The 26192-nt window shown below is 44.8% G+C and overlaps 1 protein-coding gene across 1 annotated transcript in view; it reads right to left on the minus strand.

Annotated features, from left to right (window-relative positions):
- Window positions 1-26192, minus strand: part of GLI2 (GLI family zinc finger 2) — a 193620-nt gene that overhangs the window by 24288 nt on the left and 143140 nt on the right. The window contains exons 4-7 of the mRNA XM_062004617.1: window positions 15996-16198; window positions 14155-14346; window positions 3802-4003; window positions 1234-1447 (exon numbers count right to left, since the gene is read on the minus strand). Of these exons, the coding sequence (XP_061860601.1) occupies window positions 1234-1447; window positions 3802-4003; window positions 14155-14346; window positions 15996-16198 (811 nt within the window). The remainder of the gene's footprint in view (window positions 1-1233; window positions 1448-3801; window positions 4004-14154; window positions 14347-15995; window positions 16199-26192) is intronic.

Genomic DNA, 26192 nt, shown 5'->3' on the forward strand with positions numbered 1-26192 from the left:
AAATGAATTCCTGGGTGGGAGGGGAGAAGGGCGAGGGGAGCTCTGGTTACATATGGGGGCTCCTGCATGCTGGGTGCATGAAAGGCTATGTGTGTATTTTGTTAAGCTCTTAAAAAATGAGAACAACTTCAGGACAAAAAAACATCCCATTGTATGTGCATAAAATCGGAACATTAACATTTTAAACATATTGTTTCTAATTGCTCAAGATTGGTCCTGCAAGTTATTAAACAGAGGCATAACTGCTGCCAGCCACATTATTTTGGTAGTCAGTTTGTAAGAAGAAAACAAAACCAATCAATCAAATAACCTGCAATAACAAACAGAGTTTACAGTGCAGCAGCCATGAGAAACCCTAAAACAATAAACCAGTCTGAAAAGTTCAGTAATGATATGACTAAACCAACAATTTGAAATGGGTGTGAAATGAGGTGAAATAAGTCTTTGGGGAGAAAAGCAACAGCAATTTCAATTTCCAAGGAATGGAAATGGGAAGGAAAAAATGACTAAAAATGTGCTAGACATATTCACTAACCCTGTGCATGTGGAGGGCTTGTGCTCACATGCATGTGCCTGTGTGAGGTCATGGGTATTTGCAAGGATGCATTTGAAGGTGTGGGATTTCATACACACCATGGCATTCCTAGTTTTCAAAGTCTGGCTCCTGTTTTTGCAGACCTTAATAGTAAAAATCAACAGCAGGGATATCCCACAAAAGAAAGCTACTGGAAAAGAGGGAACAATAAGTAAAATGTTTGGAAGGTCTCTGATTTGTTAAGGAGGAAATGAATAAGATGTTTTAAGGGCCTTGGTGTGGTTCACATCAGTAGTAAAAAAGGAAGGAAGGATTAGTGAAGGAACTAATGTGTGCAGGTACTTATCTGGCAAAATACTCCAGCACGTGCTGGATTCCCTCCATTTCTATGCACATATGGTGTTCAAAAAGATTTGTTGCTCGAGGTGGTGCTGCATATCATGTTCAAGGCCTTTGGTTCCTGCATGGGCAGGTACGTGTATGTGCAAGGAATAGAGGTGGGCTTAAAATTTGACTGTGACTAGTCCAAAAATGCTTTGCCAGGAGGAAGAAAAAGCAATGTAAAGGGAGAGAGTGAGTAAAAAGAAAGTGAGTAAAACTCCCACAACCACCATGAAGGGCAGCCCCCATCCCATGGAGAACGTGCCTCCCTTTCCCCACGTGCCATGCATGGAGAGAACCAGGACAGCTGTTCCTACCTGACTGGAGTCAGAGATGCAGTTGCTGTTGCTGCTGATCTGCGCAGGTGGTGGGTTGACAGAGATGACGGCCATGTGCTGCCGTGGGGGGAAAGTGGGAGAGGGCTGGATCAGGGGAGGAGTGTGTCCGAAGGCTGAGTTCAGGCCTCTCTGCTGGGTCAGGATCTGCTGGTACGTCACGGGGTTGATGGGGTGGGGGAAGCTGAACGCCGGACTGCAGCAACAGGAGGAGGAAAAACGATGAGGAAGTTTTAAACAATATTTATCAGTAACAATAATAACAATATTAGCTATCAAGACTGATTCAAGTTTGGCTTCCTGGAGTCTCCAGACAATAGGCTGCAATGCCCCAGCTAGATATCTTCAATGCATGACAAGCCTGAGAGCCTGCTTTACTGCAAAGACAGGATTCATCTCCTGTGTGCCTCAGCAAACTGTGAATCGTTTTGACTCATGTATCACACTGATTGTAATTTCTTTGCTTCCTATGTTTAAAATCAGACAAAGCCCTTGGCAGGGAGTGCAGAAGAGGATGGGACTTAGACACATCTGGCTTTGCAGCCCCTGAGGCTCCCAGGTTTTCTCACACAGGCCTATTCTGCACACTTGCAACCTTGGGGTTATGCTACTCTGGATATAAAAACCCAGCATCACCTGGCTCACCTGGCATAGATCGCAGCCAAGATGAATAACTATCAATTTAACATAGTCCAAAACCATACAATTTACTCTGCATTCAGGTGAGGGGAGTGCTGGCTCAGGGAACTGCTGAAGTATGTCACCCTTCATATGTAGGTCACTAGTTCAGCTGCAAACTAGGTCAGCAGTGACCAGAAACATCACCAGCTCCTGGCTGCACGGGCACTAACTGAGGGCAACAGGTCTGAGCCAGATGCAGCAGTCCATAGCATTAAAACCAAAGCTCTGCTTTTGGAAAAAAAGGATTCAGTCACAGAGGTGAGTATCCTTAGCAGAGATGGAGAAGAAGGGGACATGTCCTGCTTCCTGTGCTCTAGGTTGGGTGATGCACAAACATTAGACTCTCAGCCCAAAAATACTAGCCCAAATCTGACACCTTTAAGAGGCATCTGCCCTGAACCTTTACCTTCATGGTATTTTCTCTCACATCACTGAAATTGCCCACGGTGTGAGGGCTCACAGAACAGGGCCATAATTAGCAACATGCTTCATTTCCAATTTTGCTTTTCGAGAAAATACTTATTGCTGGTGACTCTACAATTAGTGTTGGTCAGTTTTGTTCCAAACCAGTTAATGACAACTTGACCAAAAGGATAAAGGGCAAAAATTACTACAGTGAAAGAGCTCTGGGAGTTAAGCATGCACTGCAGCAAATGAGGTGTGATGGCAGGCTGCTGCACAGCTTTGTTATCTTACAGCAAAGGCCAAAAATGACTTTCTGAAGTGCTACTAGGATCTGAGTCTGAGTGGGTGAGAAAGGATTTCAATCCAAAAAAGTCTTTTCACTCCAAATTGATGACAAATATCCTGTTATATATGTAACCCCTTTTACAACTCCTGACAGTTAAGATACACTTTTAGAAGAAGGGTTTCAAATTCTTTATTTTAGCTTGATTATTCCCTCGGATGCCAACAACTGACCAAACAGAAGTGGTCAGACTCTGCACTCTATCTATTTGTGGAAAATACCAGATGCTACCTTGAGAAGCTTAAAATGTGAGTGTAAGGTGAGATACTACAGGTAAGCCCAGTTAATGACAACAGGTGAAAAGACTGGAATAATATGATTACCAGGCAAGCAGCTGCAATTTGTTTGAGTTAGCTTTATGTTTGATTTCACAGTCAATTTCTAAGCCATGCTGCTAGATAAAGTAACTTCTAAAACAAATGTTACAGTTACAAATGGCAATATCTCTGTTTCCCCCCAACAAATTTTAGGAGTGCACAATCTTTAGAAACTCTTGCTTTGCAACATCAGTGTTAATTAGATCCAACATTTTTAACAGTGAAGTAATAAAAAGAATAATTACATTGTGAAACTTGGGTGAAGCAATCACGGCAGGAATTGACAACAGTGAGCTGCCTAGTGTAAGTGCTTTTTAATTAAGATTTGAACAAAACTTTACTCAAGGGCTTATATTTGTTTGAAACAAGCTCGTAGAATTAGGCTCTTCAGTCTACCCAGGCAACTTGTGTTTTTTTTAAGAATGTGGGCCAATAATTTGGAGAATACTTTTGGGCAATCTCTTAAATCAGAGTTTCTTAACCAGTGCAACTGCTCACAATGAACGTTTTGTTAGATGAATTTATTCTCTGTTCCTGCTTGCAGGGAGGCATAATCATACTGTAATTGCTGGGAACTTGGTAACCAATAATCCCAATCCATCCAAAAAAAAAAAACCCAACCTAAAACATATGTCGCAGAGTCCCCTTCCACATGAAAAAACAGATGGAGGCTTTGATTTAATGCAGTACACAGCCTCAATGCACAAAAGCAGAGGTTGTGAGCAAGGGAAGGTCTCCCTCTTGCTGGAGTATCACCCCTTCTTTCAGGGGGATGGCTACACAGAGCTGGTCCCAGAGCATTACCTGATTGTCCCGGCAGATAAATGGCCGTAGGAGCCACTCGCTGCTGAACTGCTTCTGGAGTTGTTGATATACGCCACGAGAGAGTTCGGGGAGGTCCTGATCATGGTCTGGAGATCGATGCTGGCATCAGACAGCGGGGAGATGGACAGGGCTCGTTTCCGGCTTAATCTTGGAGTCACTCGCGGGCTCGAAAACCGGGACACTATAGGAAAGAGGGAGTTTGTCAGACAAAACTATCAGGCTGCTCCCTTCTTGTGGCGGGGCGGGAGGTGCTGCGACCTGCTGCACTCGTGACTGCTGTGGGCTGCTCAGGAGCTGGCAGCAGAGCAGGGACCAGCCAAAGCCACACTTTGATGGGAGGTTTCCTCTCTGAATGACAGTGGTCAGACAGCACTGCGAATGTCCGCTTGCTTTGCCCTCCTCAGGGGATCAACAGAAGCCTGCTCATCACCCCTTTCCATCGACACTACATTAACTTAAAGGTGAAAAGGCCCCCCAAGGTTTCCATCCCCATTGACTCGGCGGCAGGAGCAGTGGAACAGAGGAGCTGCAGAGCAGAGGCAGGACAGACCCCGGAGCTGGGGCATGTGGCTGTGTGTGGAGGGAGCGGAAACCAAACGAACACGAGCACAATGCTGACCATCCAATTAATGACGGTGGCGAGGCTCCACGAGCCCCAAAAGTAAATTAAGAGTTTTAAGAAAACCAATTTGGCAGCTCAGGCACAAAGTTCAAGCTCTCCCCCTCCGAGGGGACCTGCCAATGCCTGGACCCTATTAGCAATTGTCAATCATTCAGGCATGAAGTCATTTCCAACCCTGCCAGGCCTGTTTGTGGATCTGCAATATGTGGCGAGTTACTACTGTACAGATTTGGCCTCCCCCAGCATTTCAGCACTGCTAAGTGGAACAACTGACCTCATCCAGAGGAAACTCTGCCCAGGCCTGACCCACCTGCAAATCTCCTGGGTGGCATGATGGGAGCTGGGAATGGGCTATCTCACAACATTCCCCAATGGCAGTGTACCAGATCCAACGCCTGCCTGAGCCCGAGCCCTAGCCCTAGCCCTGTCTGATAGGGCTCATCCCTCCAAAGCAATGAAAGCAGCATTTAGGTTGTCTATTTAAAAAAAAAAAAAATCTAGGGGTAAAAATAGTCACTGGGCCATAAGATTGGGCTGGTACTTCCCATCATCCACCCAGGGGTGCAGCTCAGCTGCTCCAGCTCCTTCTCTTGAAGAGTACAGCACCGTGTTACTACCTGGCTTTTCCAGCAGCAGTTATCCCAGAAATCTTGTTGTGGGTATATACTATTAAACACTGTGAATAAAACAGTAACTTGCCCAGACAGGTAATATGAGCTGTTTTCCTCTAGCTGGTTGGAGGGACTGATCTCAGTTGCACATCACCAAATAAAATCCCAGCACTTTGTAAGAGCATCAACTTTCTGTCCTGATGACAGTGCTGGTATGTGAAAGGATGAATGTGATGTACAAGGAGGTAAAATATATCCTGTCAGCATGACCAAATAGTTCCTTGATTTGTGTTGGCTCTCAGAAGTTTATGTCAACATTTCCTTGAGACCAGTGGCTGGGTTGCAGTCTCCCGGTCTCCACATGACTCACCCGTGTACCTAAGTGGCTCTGTCATTACCATGTCTGAGTGCTCTGTAATCGATGGGGTTTAGTACCACTGTCCCCTTATTGTCCATCATGTCCTTCATTGCACAAGATACATGAGTTTCCCAGGGTCCCACTCGAAGTCCAATGCTAAGTTGGACTTGAACCAAACACTCTGATAACTTTTGTCCTATACCCGAGAAGCTTCAAGAGTTGCTAGCTGCAATGCTTTTACTCCAATACTGACAATATTGAGAATTCCTTCTAAAAATCAGATTGCTGCATATATGCTGAACATGTTCTTCTTATAGTATTTTGTATAACCACATTTTGTAGCCTCACAGGGCATGGAGATGCTAGAAAACATAACTCAAGGATCAGGTAGCAAACAGCAGTCTTTTGTAATCACCTCTTGAGTGTTAAATCTCTCCTATGATTTGGAGAGACTAGACTCCAACTTTTCTAATCCTTGTGGCTGGCAGACTCCAGCCCATTCTGCCGGAGTGGTGAGTGGCACTTCCCCTGGGAGCTGGAAAAAGAGCAGTGTGTTTGAAGAGGTACTATGGGAGCAAATCCAAAGTGAGCAAATTAATTCCCCTCAGCAAAGGCTGTCCCTGCCTAAAGGCTGGAGTGGAGCATTCCCAGTCTTCACATCTGGTTCATGAAATCCAGGACCCGCCAGAATTCTGGACCAACCAACAAAAGGGTTGCTTGGGTCTAGATTGTAATGGTCTAAACTGCTCTATTTGCAACATATTAATATATTAAAGCAATTGATTTGAACTAATTAAACAATTTTTTCCCCTCCCTCTAGCCATAAGGCATCTTCATTTGATACATGGGCCATAACCGAGATCTGGGTGCTGTTCCCAGTCCTCCTCAGCCATACATCCTTGAGTAAGTTGCTGCTTCTTTCTGTGTCCCTGTGTCCCAGCATTATCTGTTTAGATGAGCTCCTTTAGGTATAGGGTTTATGTTTTATTCTGCAAATATGGCACCATCTCAGCTGAGTTGTCAGTGTTTCTGTCCTACAAACAATATACATCTTTCCAGATACAGATATTGTTTTCTGCATTTGCATTCCCACAGTCTCCTCCTCCTTTAACAGACGGAAGCAGGCCAGATTTGACAGTCATATTTATCTCTGTTACTCCCACACCTCAAGGGAGATCTGTTTATTAATGTGCCACTTCCCTTGATAAATTACTAAATAGAAAGAAAAGCCTTGTACTCATTTCTTGCTGTTCCTTCCCGTGATTTATGTCCACAGTGTTGGTTCAGCCATTGGCCACCATTAATTTGCAGAGGGAAGAAGCCCTGATGTCCATCAGAAATCTGAGTTTTAGCAGCACAGCCAACCTGGGCATCCCTTCTATCTGCATGCAGGTATATATCTTTTTTTCTTTTTTAGCCTCCTGTAAAACTCTACTGGAAGCTGTTAGATTTGCAAACTGGGCTGGGAATTCTTCAGCCCAAACCCAGTAACATGCATTGTGTTAGCATCTGCACTAATTTAGATCTTGTGAGTACCATGGGCTATTGGAAATGTTTGATAGCAGATCCAATAGGTTGGACTCATGCTTTACACAAAAGCTTCTTAGGTCTTACAGGCTTCCAGGGAAATCTATAACCTAAAATCATGCTATGGAGGAACAATTCCTTTCTTCCCTACGACAGCCTGCCCAAGGTACTCGGGAAAGGAAGCGCCTGGGAAAGATAAAAAGTGTTTAACCACACAAAGAATCTTTTCAAAAGTATTGTCCAAAAGAATATTAGCAGCAACGGGATCATTCTTAATAATCAAATTGGCCTAATCTAATCCCTTGATCAGAAGACACTGAGCACAAGTGTTAAATGATACCAGGCAGCAGCAAAGATTAATGTAGCTGTGCATGTATGATACTAGGCAGCAGCACTAATGTAACTGTGCATACAGGTAAGGTGTTCGGTACGGACTGACTGGCAGCCGCTTGAATACATAAGCAAAACTCTCTGTTGCCTGAGGTCCAGTGATGTTTCAAAGGGAAAACCACATACAACTTCAGTAGTGACTGTGCCCAGAGAAGTAAATGAGAGCAGGATCCATTTTTCAGACATAGAGATGGAGAGTCTCAGGAGGATTTATCACCAGCACTCCCTCTCTCATCTCTCCTTCAAAAATGCTGACTTATCAAAATGAACGGGGTTAGTTTCAAGACTTTTTTTGATGTTTGGAAAATATGTTGGGGAAACTTACTAAACTGTCAGAGTGCCCCTTTCAATACTCCCAAAATAAATTAAAAAAATCTGGTATTTTTCTGTTGTTATTCTAAAGGATGTTTTGTTGAGAAACCTAAAATCACCACAGGTTAAAATGGATTTTAAAAAGTCTCACACTGAAATAAAAGTAGGAAATCATTTTAAGATTGATTCCACTCATCTACCAGCATTTCAGTTTTAAAAAGTAATTTCCCTCTGCCTCTGTACTTCAGATGGAGATCTTTTTTACCTTCATTTTCTTTCTCTTGAATGCTACTGAAAGACGTGAAAGCTCTTTCTCATTCAGGTTCAGAAAGAAGTGATGGGCCAAAGCTCACACAACAAAACAAGAAACAAGACAACATCAAGGGGTAATCTCTTATTGTTACCTCCTCTCATGTTCAATAACACTTCCAGCCTGATACATTTACAGCATGCCCAGGATGGGTGGCGGCTGCTTCTGTACCAGTTTGCTCCGCTACTTCTACCTCTCCTCTTGAATGATCACCTATTAAAGCCAGAGAATACTTTCCACTGAATTCCATGAACTTTGGAACAGGGAATAAACATGAATTTTAAAACTGACCTAGAGACACTCCTCTTTGAGATATCTCATCTTTAGCTTCGAACTAATTATTTTCCACTTGAAAAACATGCTATGTTTATGCACTCATTTTTTTGGACATACTGCAGCTTGGGTTTTCTTTATTCAGTGTAAATTAAATAAATTAGCTCTGAATGGAAGAAACCTGACTTTCTTTTGTTTTTGCAAAAACTAAAGAGATCTTCTTAGAAGTCCAAACTGTTTCAGATTCCAAGCAGCAACAAAAATGTCCTTTGGCCTGCAGTAAGACAGGGAATTTTAAGCCAAAAGACTGTCCCTTTCTCTCTCAGAATTAGAGGGAGATGTGTTCTGGATGGCAGCCCATGAAGGTTAAAAAATTACCATAGGTCTTTGCCCCATGCTGCCTCTTCTTACAAAAAGTCAATTTCAAATATGTTTTACAGTGTATTAACTGGGATGCACTGGCCTTTCCATATAATTTCGTACACAGACCTAGATATGCTGATTGTCACAGACTCAATTTTACAAGCTAGAGAATAAATATAACCCACATAGTTTAAGAAACCTTTTAAAACTGCCCGGAATAACTTTTCATTAGAAAGAGAATTGTCTTTGCAGAGTAAATGTAAATAGCACGGCTCACAAACAAAAGTTGTTTCTCTCTTGTGGGAGGGTTTTAAAGATCTCATTTCTAAACTAGCAAGAATTCAAGGCTAAATTTTCAAGTGACACTGTCTATGACTGCCAAATGTCCAAGCCCTGTCCTCCATCCAGCCTGGAGCTCAGAGGAAGGTCTGAATTTCTTGGTAAAAAAAGGTAAAAGTTTACTTGGCAGTTTCTTACAATGTTACATCCACGAGTTGCTCAGAAACTGGGATTTTCTTCTCAAATTTAGATTTATCCATAATGGGCCAGTGATGAGGCAAATGGTCAGCTTTTACACGTGTCATCTTGAGGCCTAACTCCCATGGCTTTTCCATGGCTTTCCCTGGTGCTGTTGTCTCAAAGGGCAGGATCAGACCTTGGCTCATGTGGGAGGTGGGAGCAGAGGTTCCAGCCCAGACCACTTGCCATAGCTGTGTCCATCAAAGGAATGTTGCAAGAGATGATTTTCCTGGAGGAATATTTCAGACCTTGTATCACACCAGTAACAGCAGCAGCAAAGCCATCACAAAAGAAAAGGCCAGCCACTCAGAGGTAACTTCTTCGAGGCTCCTTTGGGGCAAGGAAATCAGGTGCCCTAATGGACAGGCATACTGCTGTGATCTTGTCTGCAGAAGGAACTTGAGGGAATCTGCTTCCAAATGGCCAAGCCTATAAGGCACGTGGGCTGCAGATGGCTCACCCTTCTCCTCACTGAAATATGGACAGAGCCATGGCTTCCCCTGCATCCCCTTGTCAAGCTCTGGGATAAATACAGCACTATCTGAATGGTCCCTCTTCCTGGCCACTCACCAAGAAAACTCCACCCAAAGTGCACAGAATATCCCCCTCCTCCCATCATCAAATTAAATCCAAGGGCAGCATCAAAACACAGGATAATCCCTTAATCAATAACCAGCAGCAATAATCTACAAACACTCTTTGCATAACCAGTTCCTTATTCCCCTCTCCCCTTCTGCAGTGTCAACACACGTCTGTCTTAGACTGCAGCAGATGCTGGACATTTGTTCTGGCACCAGACGCTGTCCTGGGATCCTTCTTTCTTCCCTCCCCAGGCTGATCAACTTTACAGTTCAAGGAATATTAATGCTTCCCTCAAATCCTTACTGAAAGACAAGGTTGCATTCTTCTACTCCCAATCCACAAGGTAACTGTTTAGACGACCCAACTTGCATATGTAAATTGAATTCTTTAGAAACCAGAGTGCAGCAGGATTCCAGACAGAGCACTTATGAGATGCTCTGGGACTTTTTCCTCTCTTCTGGGTGTATTTTTCTGGGGAGGAAAACAGCATTGCTGGCTAGAAATGGGTGGGAAATCTTTTCCCATTGTCTGAACCTTTTCTGAGATTTCAGCAAGTTTCCATTCTGTGCTGGGACAAAGAAAACAACACAAAATAAAAGGTCTTTCAGAGTTTTTAAGGAAGTGACTACAGGGCGCGCCGTCTGCCCAGAGCAGCCAACAGCTGGCTCGTGTGGGAAGCCATCTGAGATCCAGCATATCCATCCTGAAAACCCTGCTGATGTTCTCAAGCCCCAGTCAAGGCACTTCTTTCCTAGTCTGCTGTGGGACTGAGCTCTCTCTGTCCATCCTGATGCAGCAGTTGCTTCACATAAACCTACTGGAGAAGAGTCCTGGGCTCACCTCTCACAGCCACATGCCTGCTTACTGCAGTAACCACTGGGCTGATCTGCCAGCCTTGTTCCTTACCCTGATGGCTATTAAATCATTTACTTGAAGTAGAAAGGCTCCAACAACACTGACTGAAAGAAGCCAGTGAAGCTGAATCACTGCTTGATTTGAGGAAATAAAGTCCTGCTTGATGATTTGCCCATGTCCCAGGCAACTGTGCCAGCCACTGGCTTGCTGGTTATGCTGGGCTGAACAAAGACTTTCCCCGATTAAACTCCTGGATGTGAGTCAAGACATTCATGACTGCCATGCACTAGGCAGCAAGAAGCGGGACAGGGATCCCCCCTGTAGCTCTAGAACCAGATGAAATGCCACGACAGCACTTCAGGCTCATCCCTGATGCTGTTAACTTGTAAGGCTGCACAAACATATCTATGCAGCCCTCCTGACCCGAGTGACTACCCCTGGTGCAGCACTGTTTGGATGTAAGTTGAACTCAAGATGTTTTTCCTTCATTCCCTGATTCAGCATGGACAATCCAATTACACATTCGACACTGTGCAAACAGAAATGATGGATTTAAAGACAATCTCTGCTTCCCACTCTGGCCATGAAGGTCTTATTCTGAAGATCTGGATCATCACAGGTTCATCTGTGCTTCCCACAAGTCTTTATTACCCCAGTGAAGCTCTTGTGCAAATGTTCTGTCACTTGGAACAATCTGCCATGTGGCACCCACTTCTAAAACAGACCAGGTGAATAGAACATGCAAATTAGCCTCGAAAGTGCCACACCAGCCACGTGACATCAGAAAGAGGTTAACTTCTGATTTGAAGGAGTAGGCTTTTGAGAAAATGGATTTAATCCTGGGTTCAAATCCTGCTCTTCGAATCTTTAGAATCACTGTTTGCCTGACAGAACGAAACAGGACAGCTAACTGAAGGGTTATTTTAGTCTCCACTGGAACCAACCTGAAGATCCCAACAGCCTGGTGTGACAAACTTAGATCTGATCTACTTCAGCGGTTTAACTACTTCTGGTTATGCAGTGAAAACCCTGCTATAGAGATGCAGGTCTGCAGCACTCTAGCTCAGTCACCATTTAAACACTTATCACAGCTGATTCAAGGTAGGTACCAACAACTTCCAGCCAACACTTACATCCTGCTACTTTTCCTGACCCTAGACACCTGATGGGATGAAAAAACACCAATAAACACAGAGGCATTGAGAAATCCTCCAAGAAACGCAATTACAGCAACTGGAAGGATCCGGGTATCTGTCTGTGGAGGAACAGCCACGTCTTGTGTCTGGGTCTACCATGGACCTGCAGATGTTTGGAGATGACATGACACCGAATGGGCCAGTTTATTATACACTTATCTGCTGCTTTTTGCTTTGCAGGTGCCAGTGTTATCACAGATGTGTGATGGTGCTCTGTGTGCTAGCTGCACTTTGAGCAAACTAATTCTTTTTAAGTTCTAGTGTTCTGGGGTTCTCTGGGAAGAAAAGGGCTCTGTGAATAACAGATGCTGTGAAGTGGTGACTCATTGAGTTTTATGCATGCTACTGATATTCCTGTCTCAGAAAAGCACCAAAAGAGGATGCTTTTCTAAATTATCTGTTCAACTATTTACTTAGGCCTTGCTGATTCAAGTTTTTAAAATAACTTTCTAAAAAGAGAGAGAGACTGGTTCCTCAGCCAGTATTTCGAAACCATCCATTTTAGTTTCTGTCCTGAAAACACACAATTCTCTCTTCTCTCTGGCTGATGAGTAAACCCAAATACATACACCAGTGACTGGCACTGGGCTGCTGCTCCTTTTCACATTCTTACAAAGTAGCCTTCCAGTGTCTCATGTCACATCCTTATGATGTTTGAAAGTTTTCATCTCATACAGAGCCAGTGAAGGCCCAGAAAAGGCTTTCCAGCTACTCATCAACAAAGTTTTATGGAAAGACCAGAATAAATGCTTGGTGAGTCCTGGCTTTGCAGTGAATAATGGTTATAAGCTTGGCTGCAAGAAACCAGAACCTTTGATACATGATTCACTCTAGAGGCATTTTCGGGAGAAGGTAAGCATTAAGTCTTCTGCCAAAGGGAGTATCTCAGATGGCTTCAGATAAAGACTGATCTTCAGCAAACCAGAGGATGAGCATTTTGGTGTGCCGAAAGTCTGTCTGTGCTAGATGAACACAGTTGTGTTTTCTTCCCTTACTGTCTGTTTATCTGGCACTTCTGTGAGGCACTGCTGGTCAGAGATGGACTAATAAGGAGTCAAGGAGGAAGGAGTCTTGCTCATGTGCTGAGGAGAACTTGGCAGGGCTGGTTTTAATCCATCTGCTATAACCACAGACATTAACCCTTTGGAGGGAAAGACAGAGCTGTGTTACTGACCAGCTACTTTGTAGCAGAGAAGCCCAGAAGATATTTTGAGTGTTAGAGGCAGGATGGCATCAAGGAGAATGTGCTCTGCTTTCCAGACATGGGATCCAGGTTTCGGATTAATCTAGGAATTGGCATCAGAAAATGACTACTCAGGTAAAACTTCCACAGCAGCTGCAGACTAGAAATTGGGTGGGTTGTGGGTTTTTTTTTGTTAGAAGTATCTATAAGCAAGCCCCCATCACTGAACAGCCAGAACAGCTTTTATCATTCTAAACCAGTCACTTTATGAAGCAGCAAGGCCGCAAAGCCTTTCATCTTAAAAGCTCGACAACAGAAACTTTGAAGCGGTAATGAAATGATGCAGATCCCCACTCCAAAAATTATAATGGTCCACAGGCAAATCCGGAGGCAGCCCAGGAAAGACGAGCTGAGACTTCTCTTTCTCACAGCACAAATAATCCCCAAACTGCCCTCTGTAATATCTGCGCAACCCCAGTTCTTAGGAGATGTGGCGTAAAATGAAATGAAAGAGATTTCTAACTGCTCTAAAAATCATTTGGACCTCAGATACTCTTCCAGATAGACTTTACCAGGGCAGCAGTCAGGCCGTCGGGGTGACTCAGCACTGCAGAGCCTAATGGGATTTTGTTTCTTCTTCATTTAGCCAGGAATGAGAACTTTCTGGGTTTATAATGCCCAATACTAGCATAAATAACATTCCTGTAATTTTTTACTCCAATAAAATAATAACATATCCCCTCCACTGTGGCTGCCTATTAACATAGTTTTTCTCCCTGGGGACTTGAGAGGTCCCAACCAAGACAAGAGGTCCATGGTGCCAAGTATGGCTGCGCATGGAAATGGCCAGCCTGTGTCCCAGACACCAACCAAGCTCAACACAGGGTGGGCTGGGGAGCAAGAACTTGCCCCTAGGCACATCATGGTGACCCATGGCCACAGCAGCGTGATGGCAGCAACACCCTGCCTGCTGGAGCAGCCTGACTCCTGCCCATGCAATATCCTGCCCATGCCATCCTCCCAAAGAGGCCACAATACATATATTTTACATTACACATCCTTTATACGTATATATGGAACGAGATGACATTTAAAGCCAAAAAATTATAGTGTAGCACCCCTGGGTTTCAGCAAGGCAGTGTGACCATGTCGAGCAATCTCCACCTGGATGACAGCCCCATCCGTCTGTCTCAAACTTTCAGTGACCGTGAGCACCCAGACCCCTACTCACCATCGACGGGGCTGAGGTAATCGTGGAGGTGGGCTGTGCTGGCTGCTCCCCCACTCTGCATCAGGAGGTCCCCGTAGGGGTTCGGATGGCCGGCCATCAGCGTCATTTGATGGTAGTAGTCGGTGGGGTTGGCTCCCGGCGGAGGTGGGGGCAGCCCGAAAAGACCTCGCTCCTTCAGGTGCTCGTGAGCCACTGCCGAGGAGCAGAACATGGGGAGAAGAATCCCACCGTAGTGTTAGCCCTCGGCATTGACGTTGCGGCCCCGTCTCCCCCCCGCGCCCCCCGGGCCTTGCGGCAGACGCTGGTGACGTGCGCTTGGGCGTGCTTCTGCGGACAAAAGCAACTGAGCTGGGGCCTCTGCATTCCTCCATTTCCGCAAATTTATAAACAATCTCTCGTTCCCCCCTTCTAATAATCCTCCTGTTCGGACGCAGCCGGCACCCCGGGGAGGGGGGAGAGGGCCCAGCCTGCCGGCAGCAGTAACTCTGTCAGCGTTAACATCCCTGCCTATTAGGAAGCAAAGACAAACGCAGCCCAGTTCCCGATAGCAGCGTGAGGAAATTAAAGCCAAGGTCTAATGCATAGAGCTAGGTTTAGCGTCTGGCAGCATAAAACCATTTTGGCTGCCAAAGCCAATTACGCTCACTTTCTCCCAGCTGCAATTTTTCAAACCTGCTTCCCTACTCGCTTGCCCCATTAACTTATTTACCACTGCCTTAAAAAAAAAAAAAAGAAAGAAAAGAAAAGAAATGTGACCCAAAACACAATCCCTTTTTTTTCACAGCAAACAACAAAACTGGCTTTGGAAGGACAAGATGGGGCAGAGCACACGCACGCCAGCCATCAGACCTCTCCACAGTGGGTGGCTGAGAGTTCAGATGACGTTTTAGGGGAGGGAAGAAGACGCATGCATCTCCCCATCACCCTAGCAATGTTTTTCTTTTAGCCACAGAAGATGGTTTTATGCTGCCAGACACTAAGCCAGGGGCCTTGTTGCTCTCTGGTGTGTCTTGCTTTGCAGTGAAGAAGGGCTGCTTGCCTGTGCAGCAGCTCAGGAGCCCAGAGATACTGGGGTTCACTGGACGTGAAGACTAGGTCCCCATATCCCAGCCGCTCACTTAGGCACTGAGCCAGCTGTATGTAACTGCATAAAGAAGCACTTCTGATGAAATAAGGCATGACTTGTGCCTCTCTGAGTGAAAGCAGAGTGGCGCTTTTTCTGCTTTCCCTGCTCAGTCTTTTTTGTCCCCAGCTCCCCAACAATGGATCTCTGCTGGGCCTTGGAGAGCATCACCACCTCCACAGGCACCCAGCACCAGCTCCCTGCATACCCTGGCCTTCCTTGAAAACTCCTGCAGGAAGAAGAAGGAAGAAAGGATAGTCCCTCTCTTTGACCCAGGAGCCACCCTGCCCTGTGACACAAAGCCATGAGGGAATAACCCAGCCGGCATCGCCTCATCTCTGCAACATCAGTGCCAGGCAGCCGGAGCAACTGTGACCCTCTTTGGGGAAAGCAGGGCTTCTAGTAGACACATAAGATCAGGGAAACTCATAAGGCAGCTGAGAGCGCTGCAGAAAGGAACGTACTTTAAGCAAAATATTTATAATACGATCCAGCAGTAATAGTTATTCTCACGCTCTGCTTTCTTGGTGCAATGATGCAAAACAAATGTGTAGTTAAAAAGGAAAAAAAAAAAACCCCACAAAAAGAAAAAAAAGACAGCTCTCCCACTTCAGAGAGCAGCTGTGGAGCCTTTGCAGCTGTAAATCCTCGGGTCTTAGGGAATTTCAGTGCTGCTGAGCTACAAAATCATTGCAATATCAGTAGCACGGTGCCTTACCGTCGGCGGGGCTGAGGCCCCTGGCAGCAGAGATGACGGAGAGCGTGGGGCTGCCGTGGACAGAGCGGAGGTAGTGCTCCATGTGGGGTGCCACGTAGGGGTGTGGAGGGCTGAAGGGAGACTCGCCGGGGCCAGCAGGGTGTGGGGACAGGCGGATGAGGGAGATGTCGGAGATGACGGGGCTGCCGCTCAGAGGAGGAGGCCTGGGAAGGAAACAGAGACACGCTGTCACTCACAGCCACCCGCGCTGGGCACGGCCCTCTGCCACCCTTCTCCCTCCCACCTCTCTGCCTTCACCCACGAGGGAGGAGTTCGAGCACATGGTGGGAGCAAACCTCCCCTCTGAAGAACGGGCAAGCTGCCTGTGGACACACACTCGCTTTGCACTAAACTCATATTCATGCAATGGGGCTCGCCCCAGCTGGGCTGCTGTGAGAAGGGACATGAGATGCTTCAGGCACTGTGGCACACGCAGGCTGTGAGGAGCACACTCTGTGCTAGAGATCTTCCCCTATCTCCTTGCAAAGCAAGGCTGACTGCACAAAGAGTTCGAGGCACAGTCAAGGTTTGCAAGCTCCTTGCTGTCTCTGCGTGTCCAGATGTCCAGTACTGCTATATGCAGAGAAAGCCCTGAACAGGGCTGACTGTGAAAGGATATGAACAACACAAGGAATACTTGGACAATGTGGAGGCAAGCCGTGCTTTGCTCACTCAAGATGCGTGGCTTGGCCAGTGCCGGTGGAGCAGCCCTCCCCGCCTGCGTCCATCACTGCTTGCACAAACCTCCTTGACAGGTCAGTGGTATGGTTAAGAGGGCAAAAGTTCATGGGAGGTTTTATTGCATGCTTTCTAGGGGCCACCTCTGTTAAATCCCTCAGATCTTCCTCAGGCCAAGTATTACCTGAGAAAGAAGTCAGTAAATGCTGAAGGATTCAGCAGGTAATGTGTTTAGGCACTCGAGCAGTTTTTGCAAGGTGAGCAAGGATGGAAGAGAAAATATAGAGACAGCTCCCAGATATGTATCCCACTGTGCCTTCCAGACTCTTAGACAAACCACAGAGAGGGCAAGGAGGGGAGAAAAAGTTACATGTCCTGACCTGAGAAGCTGAAAATCTGAGCTAGACACCAAAAGAAGCAGAGTTGTCATTAGGCAAAACCAAAGAGTAAAATCTGCTTTGCATTAACTCCCACTGCACTCAGCCTGCTGGAAGCAGAGGTAGTGCAGAGACATGGGTCACAGCAGGGATGCCGTTCGTCCCTAGCTGGGTGCTTTGGCAAAGGGAGATGGATGTGCACCCCATGGGGCTGCACTGCAGGCATGGAAGCCCATGGAGACTCAGGGGTTAAGAGGTCAGGGACCTGGGATGTGGGCTGAGCTCAGGGACGGTATTACAAAGGTCTTCCTCTAAGAATATCTAAATATGTCATTAGCGAGTGCATGTAAGATCTGTCTCTCCATACACAAAACAACCACAAACACGAGGGTCTGAGCAGTTTAGACATGCCACCTGCACCTCAGGATCTCGGTTCCACCCTGCTTTATCAACAGTTCAGGTGCATTTTAATTTATTTGTAATACTTGAATATCAACAAAACCACAGAGAAATGTAGTATAAGCTTTGCAGACTTATTCAGCAGTTTACGAGCATGTTTGTCTTTGTTTGATCTTCCGCTTGTTTCTCTGTCTTTCCGATAAATTAGTAAACCTTGTGGCTTTTTGAACACTTTCTGCTGATGGGTAGTAAATTAAATGCCTTTTAAAATATTTATAGTTCAAAGTGCCTTCCTGTAGCAATACTCTCTGTGGCTCACTGGTGTGAAATACAAGGCAGTGAAAACCTATCAGATAGAAAGGACTGGTGGGGATGCACAGCCGCTGACACACACGCACCCGTTGGACCCAGGCCGGCGCTTGCGAGAGGAACACTCACCAGCATTGGACCTGTTTGCTTTTACAACCCTGAAAGACAAACTTATGACGGCATGGCTATTTTAGACCTCATAACCTCCCCACCTGCAACGCCACGGCCTTTCATTGCCAAAATTATGGGGCGAGAGGGGTCTCTCTTCAAGGCACTCTATGGTGCCTTTTGCCATGACGTCAGGCGAGCTCAGGAAAGCTGCAGCCGAGGCCGCCGGGGCTGCTTTCTGTCGAGGCTGCTAATAAAGGCAGCCGAGCACGGAGCTAACCAATTTATTTCTACCGGGGAGGAGGGAGAAGTGAATCAAAGTCTCTGTTCCAGATTTAGTTTCAATTCATTTCTAATAATCTCCACCGCCTCATCTGGAAAAAATGAAACGGGATTAAAAAAAAAATGATGTCATTAAGAAAACATCTGACTAATTTTTCTTCTGATGAAGACTTAATATAAGTGAGGGGGGATGTAAATTAAAAGCAGTCCTAATCTTCTGTGGGCCACAGAGCCCGACTTAATACATAAGCCACGAAAGAAGTTTTCTTACATATACAATAAGTTCCCTCTTTCATCAGTACTCACAGCTTCTCCCAAAAGGGTTGTGAACTCCTTTGATGCCGGCTTGAAACTATGTATTACCAGGTTTACGAGCCTTCGGAGCCTCCGCTGATCAAACTGTGAGGCGGACATCTAAAATGTGTATAACAATATGAAGGGTTTGATGCTCATTTTCTCTCTGCTAAATTGGGCAGAAATGCTGGAGTCTCTCAGAACAGGAAAACTCCACCCTGGCCAAAGAGCTAACGTTGGGAAAAAGATCAGGAATTCACCTAAAATGCTTGCAGCTGGAGACCTGGGTGGTGTTTCCATACGAGGCTCGCTCTGTGAATAAAGACTGGGTTGATGAGCAGGCTTCTCCTTATGGCTCGGCTTGAAGCCTCTCCTCACCAAACCTCACCACCTGTGGACTAGGACAGATGAACTCTCAGCCAGGTCTGGCTCTCATAAGCACTTGCTGGGCTTATGTGGCAGGGATCGTCTCTCATTGTTGTACACCTACAATTCCAGGGAAGCATCATCGGATGGTGCAGCATGTCCCAGAATAACATGTCTTCCAGTAGCTGCCTACCAGGAATGCCTCACTCAGCCAGAGGAATTCTCTCCAACAAAGTTTGATCTTTTTCTCCTTTTTTTTCGCCATTGCACCACTGGTGATATTTCTTATCCACTGTTGTGCCACCACATTGGCACTCTGCAAAAAACACAGCGAGAGGCAGCTGTAGCCTCCCAGATCTGCTCCTGGCAAAGAAGGACTACTAGCTGCTGCTTTTTAGAGGCAGCAGCTTAAATGGATGAGAAATGAAGGCTAGCTGTGAGAAGGCAGCTCTGCCCCTGTGCCCAACTCACCTCCTGGGCAAATTCCACAGCGGGACTATTTCCAGCTTGGTGTGGTGAACCAGCCTGAGCAATGCTGCCATGGTACCAGAGCTGGGTTTCTTGGTGTGTCTGTAGAGCTCCCAACCCAGATCTTCACTATTCATACATCATTCCTCACTCCCTCCCTGGATCCCATGGATAGCAGGAGGTAAACACCCCAGTGCCTGAGGGAGAGCTCCAGGTTTGCTGAAGTCAATACTGCAAAAATCTCACCGTCTGTATCGGGACAAGGGACTTCACCTGACTACACACATTTCTGAAGAAACAGAGATTCTGGTTTTCAAATAGGCTCAGGGAATTGGGTGTCCAAATGCCATTAAATTTAATGGGAGCCAGAAGCCTGTTTTCCCCGTGGCTCTGGTGAGAAGCCCAGGCTCTATAATTAATGCTCAGGACGTGTAGAGCAATTTGCATCTCTGACAAAGCCTGTGAGACTGGGTTCATTTCCTCTCCCACCCAGGAGAGGCTCTCCCTTCCCTGCTCTCTAACAGAGGGAGTCACTGAGGTAAGGGAGACGTTACCTGATCCCATCAAAGGGCAGTAGGGTTTCATGGTGATGTTGGGGTCATGCACGATGCTGAAGGCTTTGCAGACCAGGTCTTTACCAGTGCAGTGGATAACTTCCCTTCAAGACCAGGATTCTTTGCCCTATTTACCAGGCTCCAGCCACCTGCAGAGCAGGGCTGTGGGGCAGTGACAGTAGTGAAGGAGCCTGACCAACACAAGGAGAGCTACCAGCATCTAAGACATGACACACACTGCCAATGGGACACTAGGAGATTAGTTTCCACTAGGAGAGTGGTTTTCCAGGAGCTGATCACTCCTTAACCATCCTTCACTGAGGAAATTAAATCCGCTTAATTTTCTTACTGCCTGGGTTTAGCTGAAAGGATCACTAGCTTGTCTGAAGCTCCACAACCTCATTTTAAAGTCTAGGGGAAGGAGCTGGTAGTTTTTCTTTGGCAAGCAAGGCAAAAAAATCAGCCTGTGGTTTTCAATGAGGCAGACCAGTGTGTCCCTGCATGTGCCTCTGAGCCTGGTAGGCATTTGTCTCCAACACCACTGCTAGTAAGAGAGGTGTGTGTGCTGAAATGCTGAGAAAGGATCTTTGTGGTCCAATGGCTGAGAAGCAGCATCATTTTTAAGGAGCTGGGTTGGGCTCCTGGGAAGGGAAAGCCCTCAGGGACTGGCAAAACCAGTGTTTGCTGCTATGCACATGTCCTTGGAGTGACTTTTTCTTATCCTGCACTCCCCATGTGATCGTGTACCATCAATCCCAAAATCTTGCTTGGCAGAGATGTGGCACCATCTCCCTGGTTCTGCACGTGCGTCTGGAGCCTCTGCAAAGGATGCCCAGCAATGTATGCAGCAGTTAAAGAAGTTACACATTACTGAAATAATCTCCATCAGTGAAATAAACCCCAGAAAAATGAGGACAATTAACCAGCACTAATGTCCCATGACTAGTCTAAATTAATACTTATGTGCCAAATGTATTAATTCAGTGGAAAACAAAGGACTGAATACTTTTCCATATGTTTAATGGAACATGGGCACTTGTAGGCAATTGTTTTGCTGTAAAATAAAAAACCTGTGTAGCTGCTACACAGAGATGGAAGCCAGGAACAGAGCTGCTCATGGGGAAGGGTGTTGTAACCTGGTAGAGTTCTGGTGTAAGAAAAAGAGTTTTAAGGGCAACAATCCCATTTATACCCTGCACAAAGATCCTTGCTTTTGTTTTATTTTAAAGAAAACTTCCTAGCCTGCTTTTCACAAGTCCTACGTACCCATAACACTACCCAGCATCTGCAGAAGAGCCATATGCATGCTTGAAAAATGGACTGTGCTCATGCCAGACTCTGTATGGATGGGATGCAAAAGCTGTATCCAGCAGGAAGCCTAAAATGCCCCAGGATTCATGCTAAATGATTCAGTCTAAACAGCTCTCAGCCAGCCCCTCAATTTCACCTCTGATTTATTTCTGATTTAAAGTCCATTACAACAGGAAGGGCGAGAGGTCGCGACACTTGTGCGGTACCCTCAGGATCAAACCCCATGAGGGCTCTCAAAACAAGGTACCTTTCAGAGGTCAAACCTGGGCCACAACTATTGAATTCACATGGTGTTTGATCATTCACAAAGATTTCCCTCTCTCCCATGTTTTCGGCTCAGAGAGAGGAGGATGTGCTGCCTGGCAGCTACCTCCCCACCAGCCACTGCCAGGGAGCATGGGGCAGCCGGGTAATGAGGCGACAGGGAATCACTCATGCTTCCCAGCTCTCCCAGCACTGCAATAAGTTGATAATTATCCAATAAAGTGACCTGATGCTCAAATATAGAGCTGTCAACTTGAAGATTCCAGCTTATATGTCCTGCTAGGAAGAGATTGAGATGGGGATCTGAGAGACTTCACTGCTACCTCCCAGCCCTCCCCTGCTGGGATGCTCAGCACAAACCATGTTATTTCTTTTTCCTGTACCTTCTCAGCTCTAAAAAAGGGTTAATAATTTCTTTCTAAATTATTTTCTCTATACTTACAAAGATGAATATATAGAAAATCAGAGATACCTTTGCTAATTCAGTAAGCAATGCACTCCCTTATAAGAAGTTGTTATGGGGACTGTGAAGCTGAACAAAAATTCTCCTACAGCTTCTCTGCAGAAATTTAATAGGCACGTTTTGGGCAGTTCCTGTTTTCTCTTTTCCCCTCAAAAATGGCTTTGAGGCATGGAAAGCATGAAGAATAATAATTATAAACTATTTTAACAGTGAGGGCAAGTTCCCATTAGATGGGTTTATGGAGGGAAGTAGTAAATACAGTGCTACTGCAAGACTTTACAGCAAAACTTAGATGTTCTCCTAAAAGATGGGCTCTAGGTGTACTGCAAGATTGGGAGTTTTATTAGTAGGAAAGAGTAATTTCTCCTGCTGTTGAAATTAAAAGGGGGAATCCTATGGCCAGTGTCGTGGATGTCAAGTTCACATAACTGCAGTGATTCCTTTGGGCCTTAACAAACACAAATCTTGGAGTATAAAATCCCTTATTTGTGGATTTGTGGTTAGAGCAGTGCTTTGAGAAGGATTTAGGTAGACACTACGAAAAACCCCACTCTGTATCCATTGGCAATGGCACTTGTCTAAATGCACCTTAAAGCCTAATGTTGTACCACTGAAGGCAAAAGAAACTGTCGTTGATGGTAGGAGTAACAAGACGTCTCCAATGTGTTGATTCCTCTGTTTTCCATCTATACCATGGAAACTGTATAATAATCTAAGGTGGGTACAATTTCTTAGCACATATTTTTTTTTCCCTTCTCTTAGAAAAACATCTGGAAGACTTAATGCAATCTCTAGCATATGAGGTCAATTTAACATATTTGCTTCAGGTAAGAAGAAGGATTTCTTTGTTTCAAAAGTGGAAAAAAGAGGTAAACACACTTAATTTGTCCTTTCAAAAAACCATTCCCTTTTCAAACATGCCTGACTTTGGTCCTTAAAGTGTACAAACTCAAGAACAAATGGAACGAAAATATTCAAATTCACCTGATATGAATATTATGGTTTTTGTTAATGAAATCAAAAGTATTGTGGTTTAGAACTTAAAACTTTTTTTAAAAAAATCTAAGTTCCACCAGAACTGAACAACCTTCTTAAGCTCACAGGCTGCTGGGGACAAGGGCAATGTTTGGAAGGATTAAAGTTGGGAGTGTGAGTATAGCACTTCATCCTTAGATTAGAAACTTTCCTAAACACAGATGGTTTCTTATGACATTTATGCTGCATTTACCATGATACAGGTCTAATTTCAGCTGATGTAGGCACAACTGCAATGCAACAGCAACAACAATATCAATATTTGCTTTTAAAATGGAAGAAAAATGCAAATTTTTAATAAGTAAGGTTGCCCTCCATTATACAAAACACAAAGAAGCAAGACATCAAAGGCAGAAATCAGAGTTGATATGAGACCTTCAAACCCAAATCAAATTAGTGTCTTGAGGAGAGATCTTTGATTTAAGCTTAATAGTGGTGATTTTTTCTTGGGTTGTTTTATACTTAATCAGCCACACAGCCCACTGTGCAGACATATGTTCCCAAAGCACATCAAAGCAAGTAAACATTCTGTTTCAGATCCTAATATCCTTTTTTATCCAATTATCTTACTTACATGATCTTTTAATTTAAGTTCTGAAAGCCCACCTTTTCACACAAGCTTTCCTTTAGCGATGGAGGCAGAAGAATGACCAGCTCAGTTCTTGTGAGATACCCGCCAAAAAAACACCCCACCACGAATAAATCAAAGCACGGCAGATGAACCTCTAAGATAGATTCTTGAGAGATTAATGATGAAAGCCTTCAGAGAAGAGGCATATTTTAAGAAGGGGAACTTCAAGGAAGGTAGCTGAGGGGGAGAGACGGAAGGAGAGTGCGAGAAAAGGCATGAAAGACTGAAGGAGTGATGCCTGGAGGCATGTGAACTTCAGGTTGAAACCACCAAGCATAAGAACTTGATTCCAATAGTCACAAAACTCAAGAGCTAAGGTGTCAAAATGCTGCATCCTCAGGGTGAGGAGGGGATAGAGGATGGGCAGAGGCATGGTGGGTATAGGGAAGAGCAAGTAAAGTGGGAAGTGATGGGGAACAAGACTAGGGGAGGTGTAGACATGGGCCAGATCCTGATGGCAGATCTAAAGAAGCTGCTGAGGGAGATCTGAAGGGATTCAAGTCTGGCAAGTGCATGTGGGAAATGGGTGTTGGAAAGATGTGTCAGATGTGACACAGTCATTTCCCTACATCTGATTGATTTCCCTTGGGACACATGTTGAGGATATTAGCAGTTTTGAGCCAATACTTTGCTTGTAGCTGTGAAGACACCAGTCTTGGGAAAACAAATGGGAAGTGTATGTGTGAGTGTGTGTGTGTGTGTGTGTGTTGAGGAAATCTGAATTTTCCATCCCTGCCTACTGTCTTCTTGCCATGCTACTTTTGGGCGGGGGCTTTTCCCCCTTAAAAGGAAACAACGTTCAAGTGCTACAAAGGGGTTTAACATTTGAAAGGCTATTCCCACACTACTTCTGAAAAGCCCCTTTCCATGTTAGGTCAGCAACAACCTGTTGTGGAAAGGGCAAGTCGGTGGCAGCAAGACCACAGCAGTGGAGCTCATGGAAGAGTCAGGCAAACCATAGGAAATGCTTATTCATTCATTACACTTTAAATCTGCCTTGGCTCTATATCTGTCATATCCCAGAAAAGCAAAAAAGAACCATTCCTCTTCATCATGACTGTAATACAATCAACTGGCTGCAGCATTACTCTAACCAATGTTAACTAACAGAGTCTATGTCTGACATCTATAATTTCATGTTAACAAATTAGGTAGACTCCTGCATTTCCTGGTACCTCGAATGCCCATGAAGCTCATAACTTTTCTTTATATGCAAAATGTCAGAGAAAGGGCAAACAATGTTATGCCAGAAGACCACAGCCAAATCACTTGTTTGGAATGTGCTGTAAATCATGGGGTGAATGGAAAATGAATCTTTGTTCCAGGACAGTGACTTCCAGCACTAATGTTGCTGCTAATATGCTCCTTTTCTCTTGGGAATGCCTTCTTCCCATAATCCAAGGTTCTATAACTTAAATCCCGTAACTAAACAAGACACCGAGGAAGGAAACCCAACTATTTATAAAAAGCCTGAAATTCCCAGTTCTCTTTTCTGAAGTACATGGGAAAACCATTGGCATCCAGGTTTTGTAAAGATATTGTGCTTGCCCTAAGCAGCAGTAAGCTGTTGTAACCAACAGGAAGTAACCAGAAAACAACGGTTTACAAAGTGGAATAAGCCAAAATGGGAGCAGGTTCAGCACAGATCTCTACAAAGCCCTTCTTGACACAGCAGTCAGAAGAGCTCTATTGAAGTGATTGTGACAGCTGCACAGAAACACATCTGACACACACACACACATACAGACATGGCAAGCAGGCTGTTGGCATGCTGCATGTGTACCTGCCCCTGGTGCATCACTGCACAGAGAAGTGGAAGTCGTGCACACCCATAATATCAAAGCTTTTGGTTGGGGCTCCCTGGGTTTTCAGTAAGAATTAATTTTACCAGCATTTGACACATTTTAAACAGCAACAGCACTCACAGTAATCTCCAAAGGGAAATATTCTTGAACAATATATAATAAATACATTGATTTCTAATAATAACCATCTGCCCTAAATATTCTTGCTGACAGGTTTAGTTGGACCAAAGGCCCTTTTCACATCTACTTCATGACAGTTCCCATCACTACATAAAGACTTTGAAGTGCCCTAACGTGCAGTAAAATGCGAGATAACCTACCAAACTGTCAATATTTCTTCACTTCTAAAAGGAAATGCTAATGGCACTCAAAGAGCTCAAGATGTAACGTAAGATCTAATCCAGCAAGCTGGCTGATCCAACCATCCTTTCCTTTGCTATGAGTATGCTGAAAAGCAAGCAATTATATGATGAAGAGCAGAACTAGGTAAAAGTTTTTCATTGATATGACTGCAGGGGAAAAAAAACAAACCTCCTTATTTTCCAAACAAGCTTTTCTCTTAGAAGTGTCTGGGGTTTTCTATACAAAATAAGAGAACTAACAATAAGTTATCTCTTCAATTTTTATTTCTTCTTTTAAACCTATCACTGGTTTTGGTTTTTTTGTTTGGTTTGGAGGTTTTTTTTAATCATTAGAAAGTGAACCAAAATGACACACAGATGTTTTTAAGATCTGGAAAACATTCAGCTGAGAGTTTTCCATAGGGAAAAGATGAACACAAATAATACAAAGAACGCAGAATCTCTCTACAATT

The sequence above is a fragment of the Colius striatus genome, chromosome 11, assembly GCF_028858725.1.
Source record: "Colius striatus isolate bColStr4 chromosome 11, bColStr4.1.hap1, whole genome shotgun sequence".
NCBI classification, from domain to species: domain Eukaryota; kingdom Metazoa; phylum Chordata; class Aves; order Coliiformes; family Coliidae; genus Colius; species Colius striatus.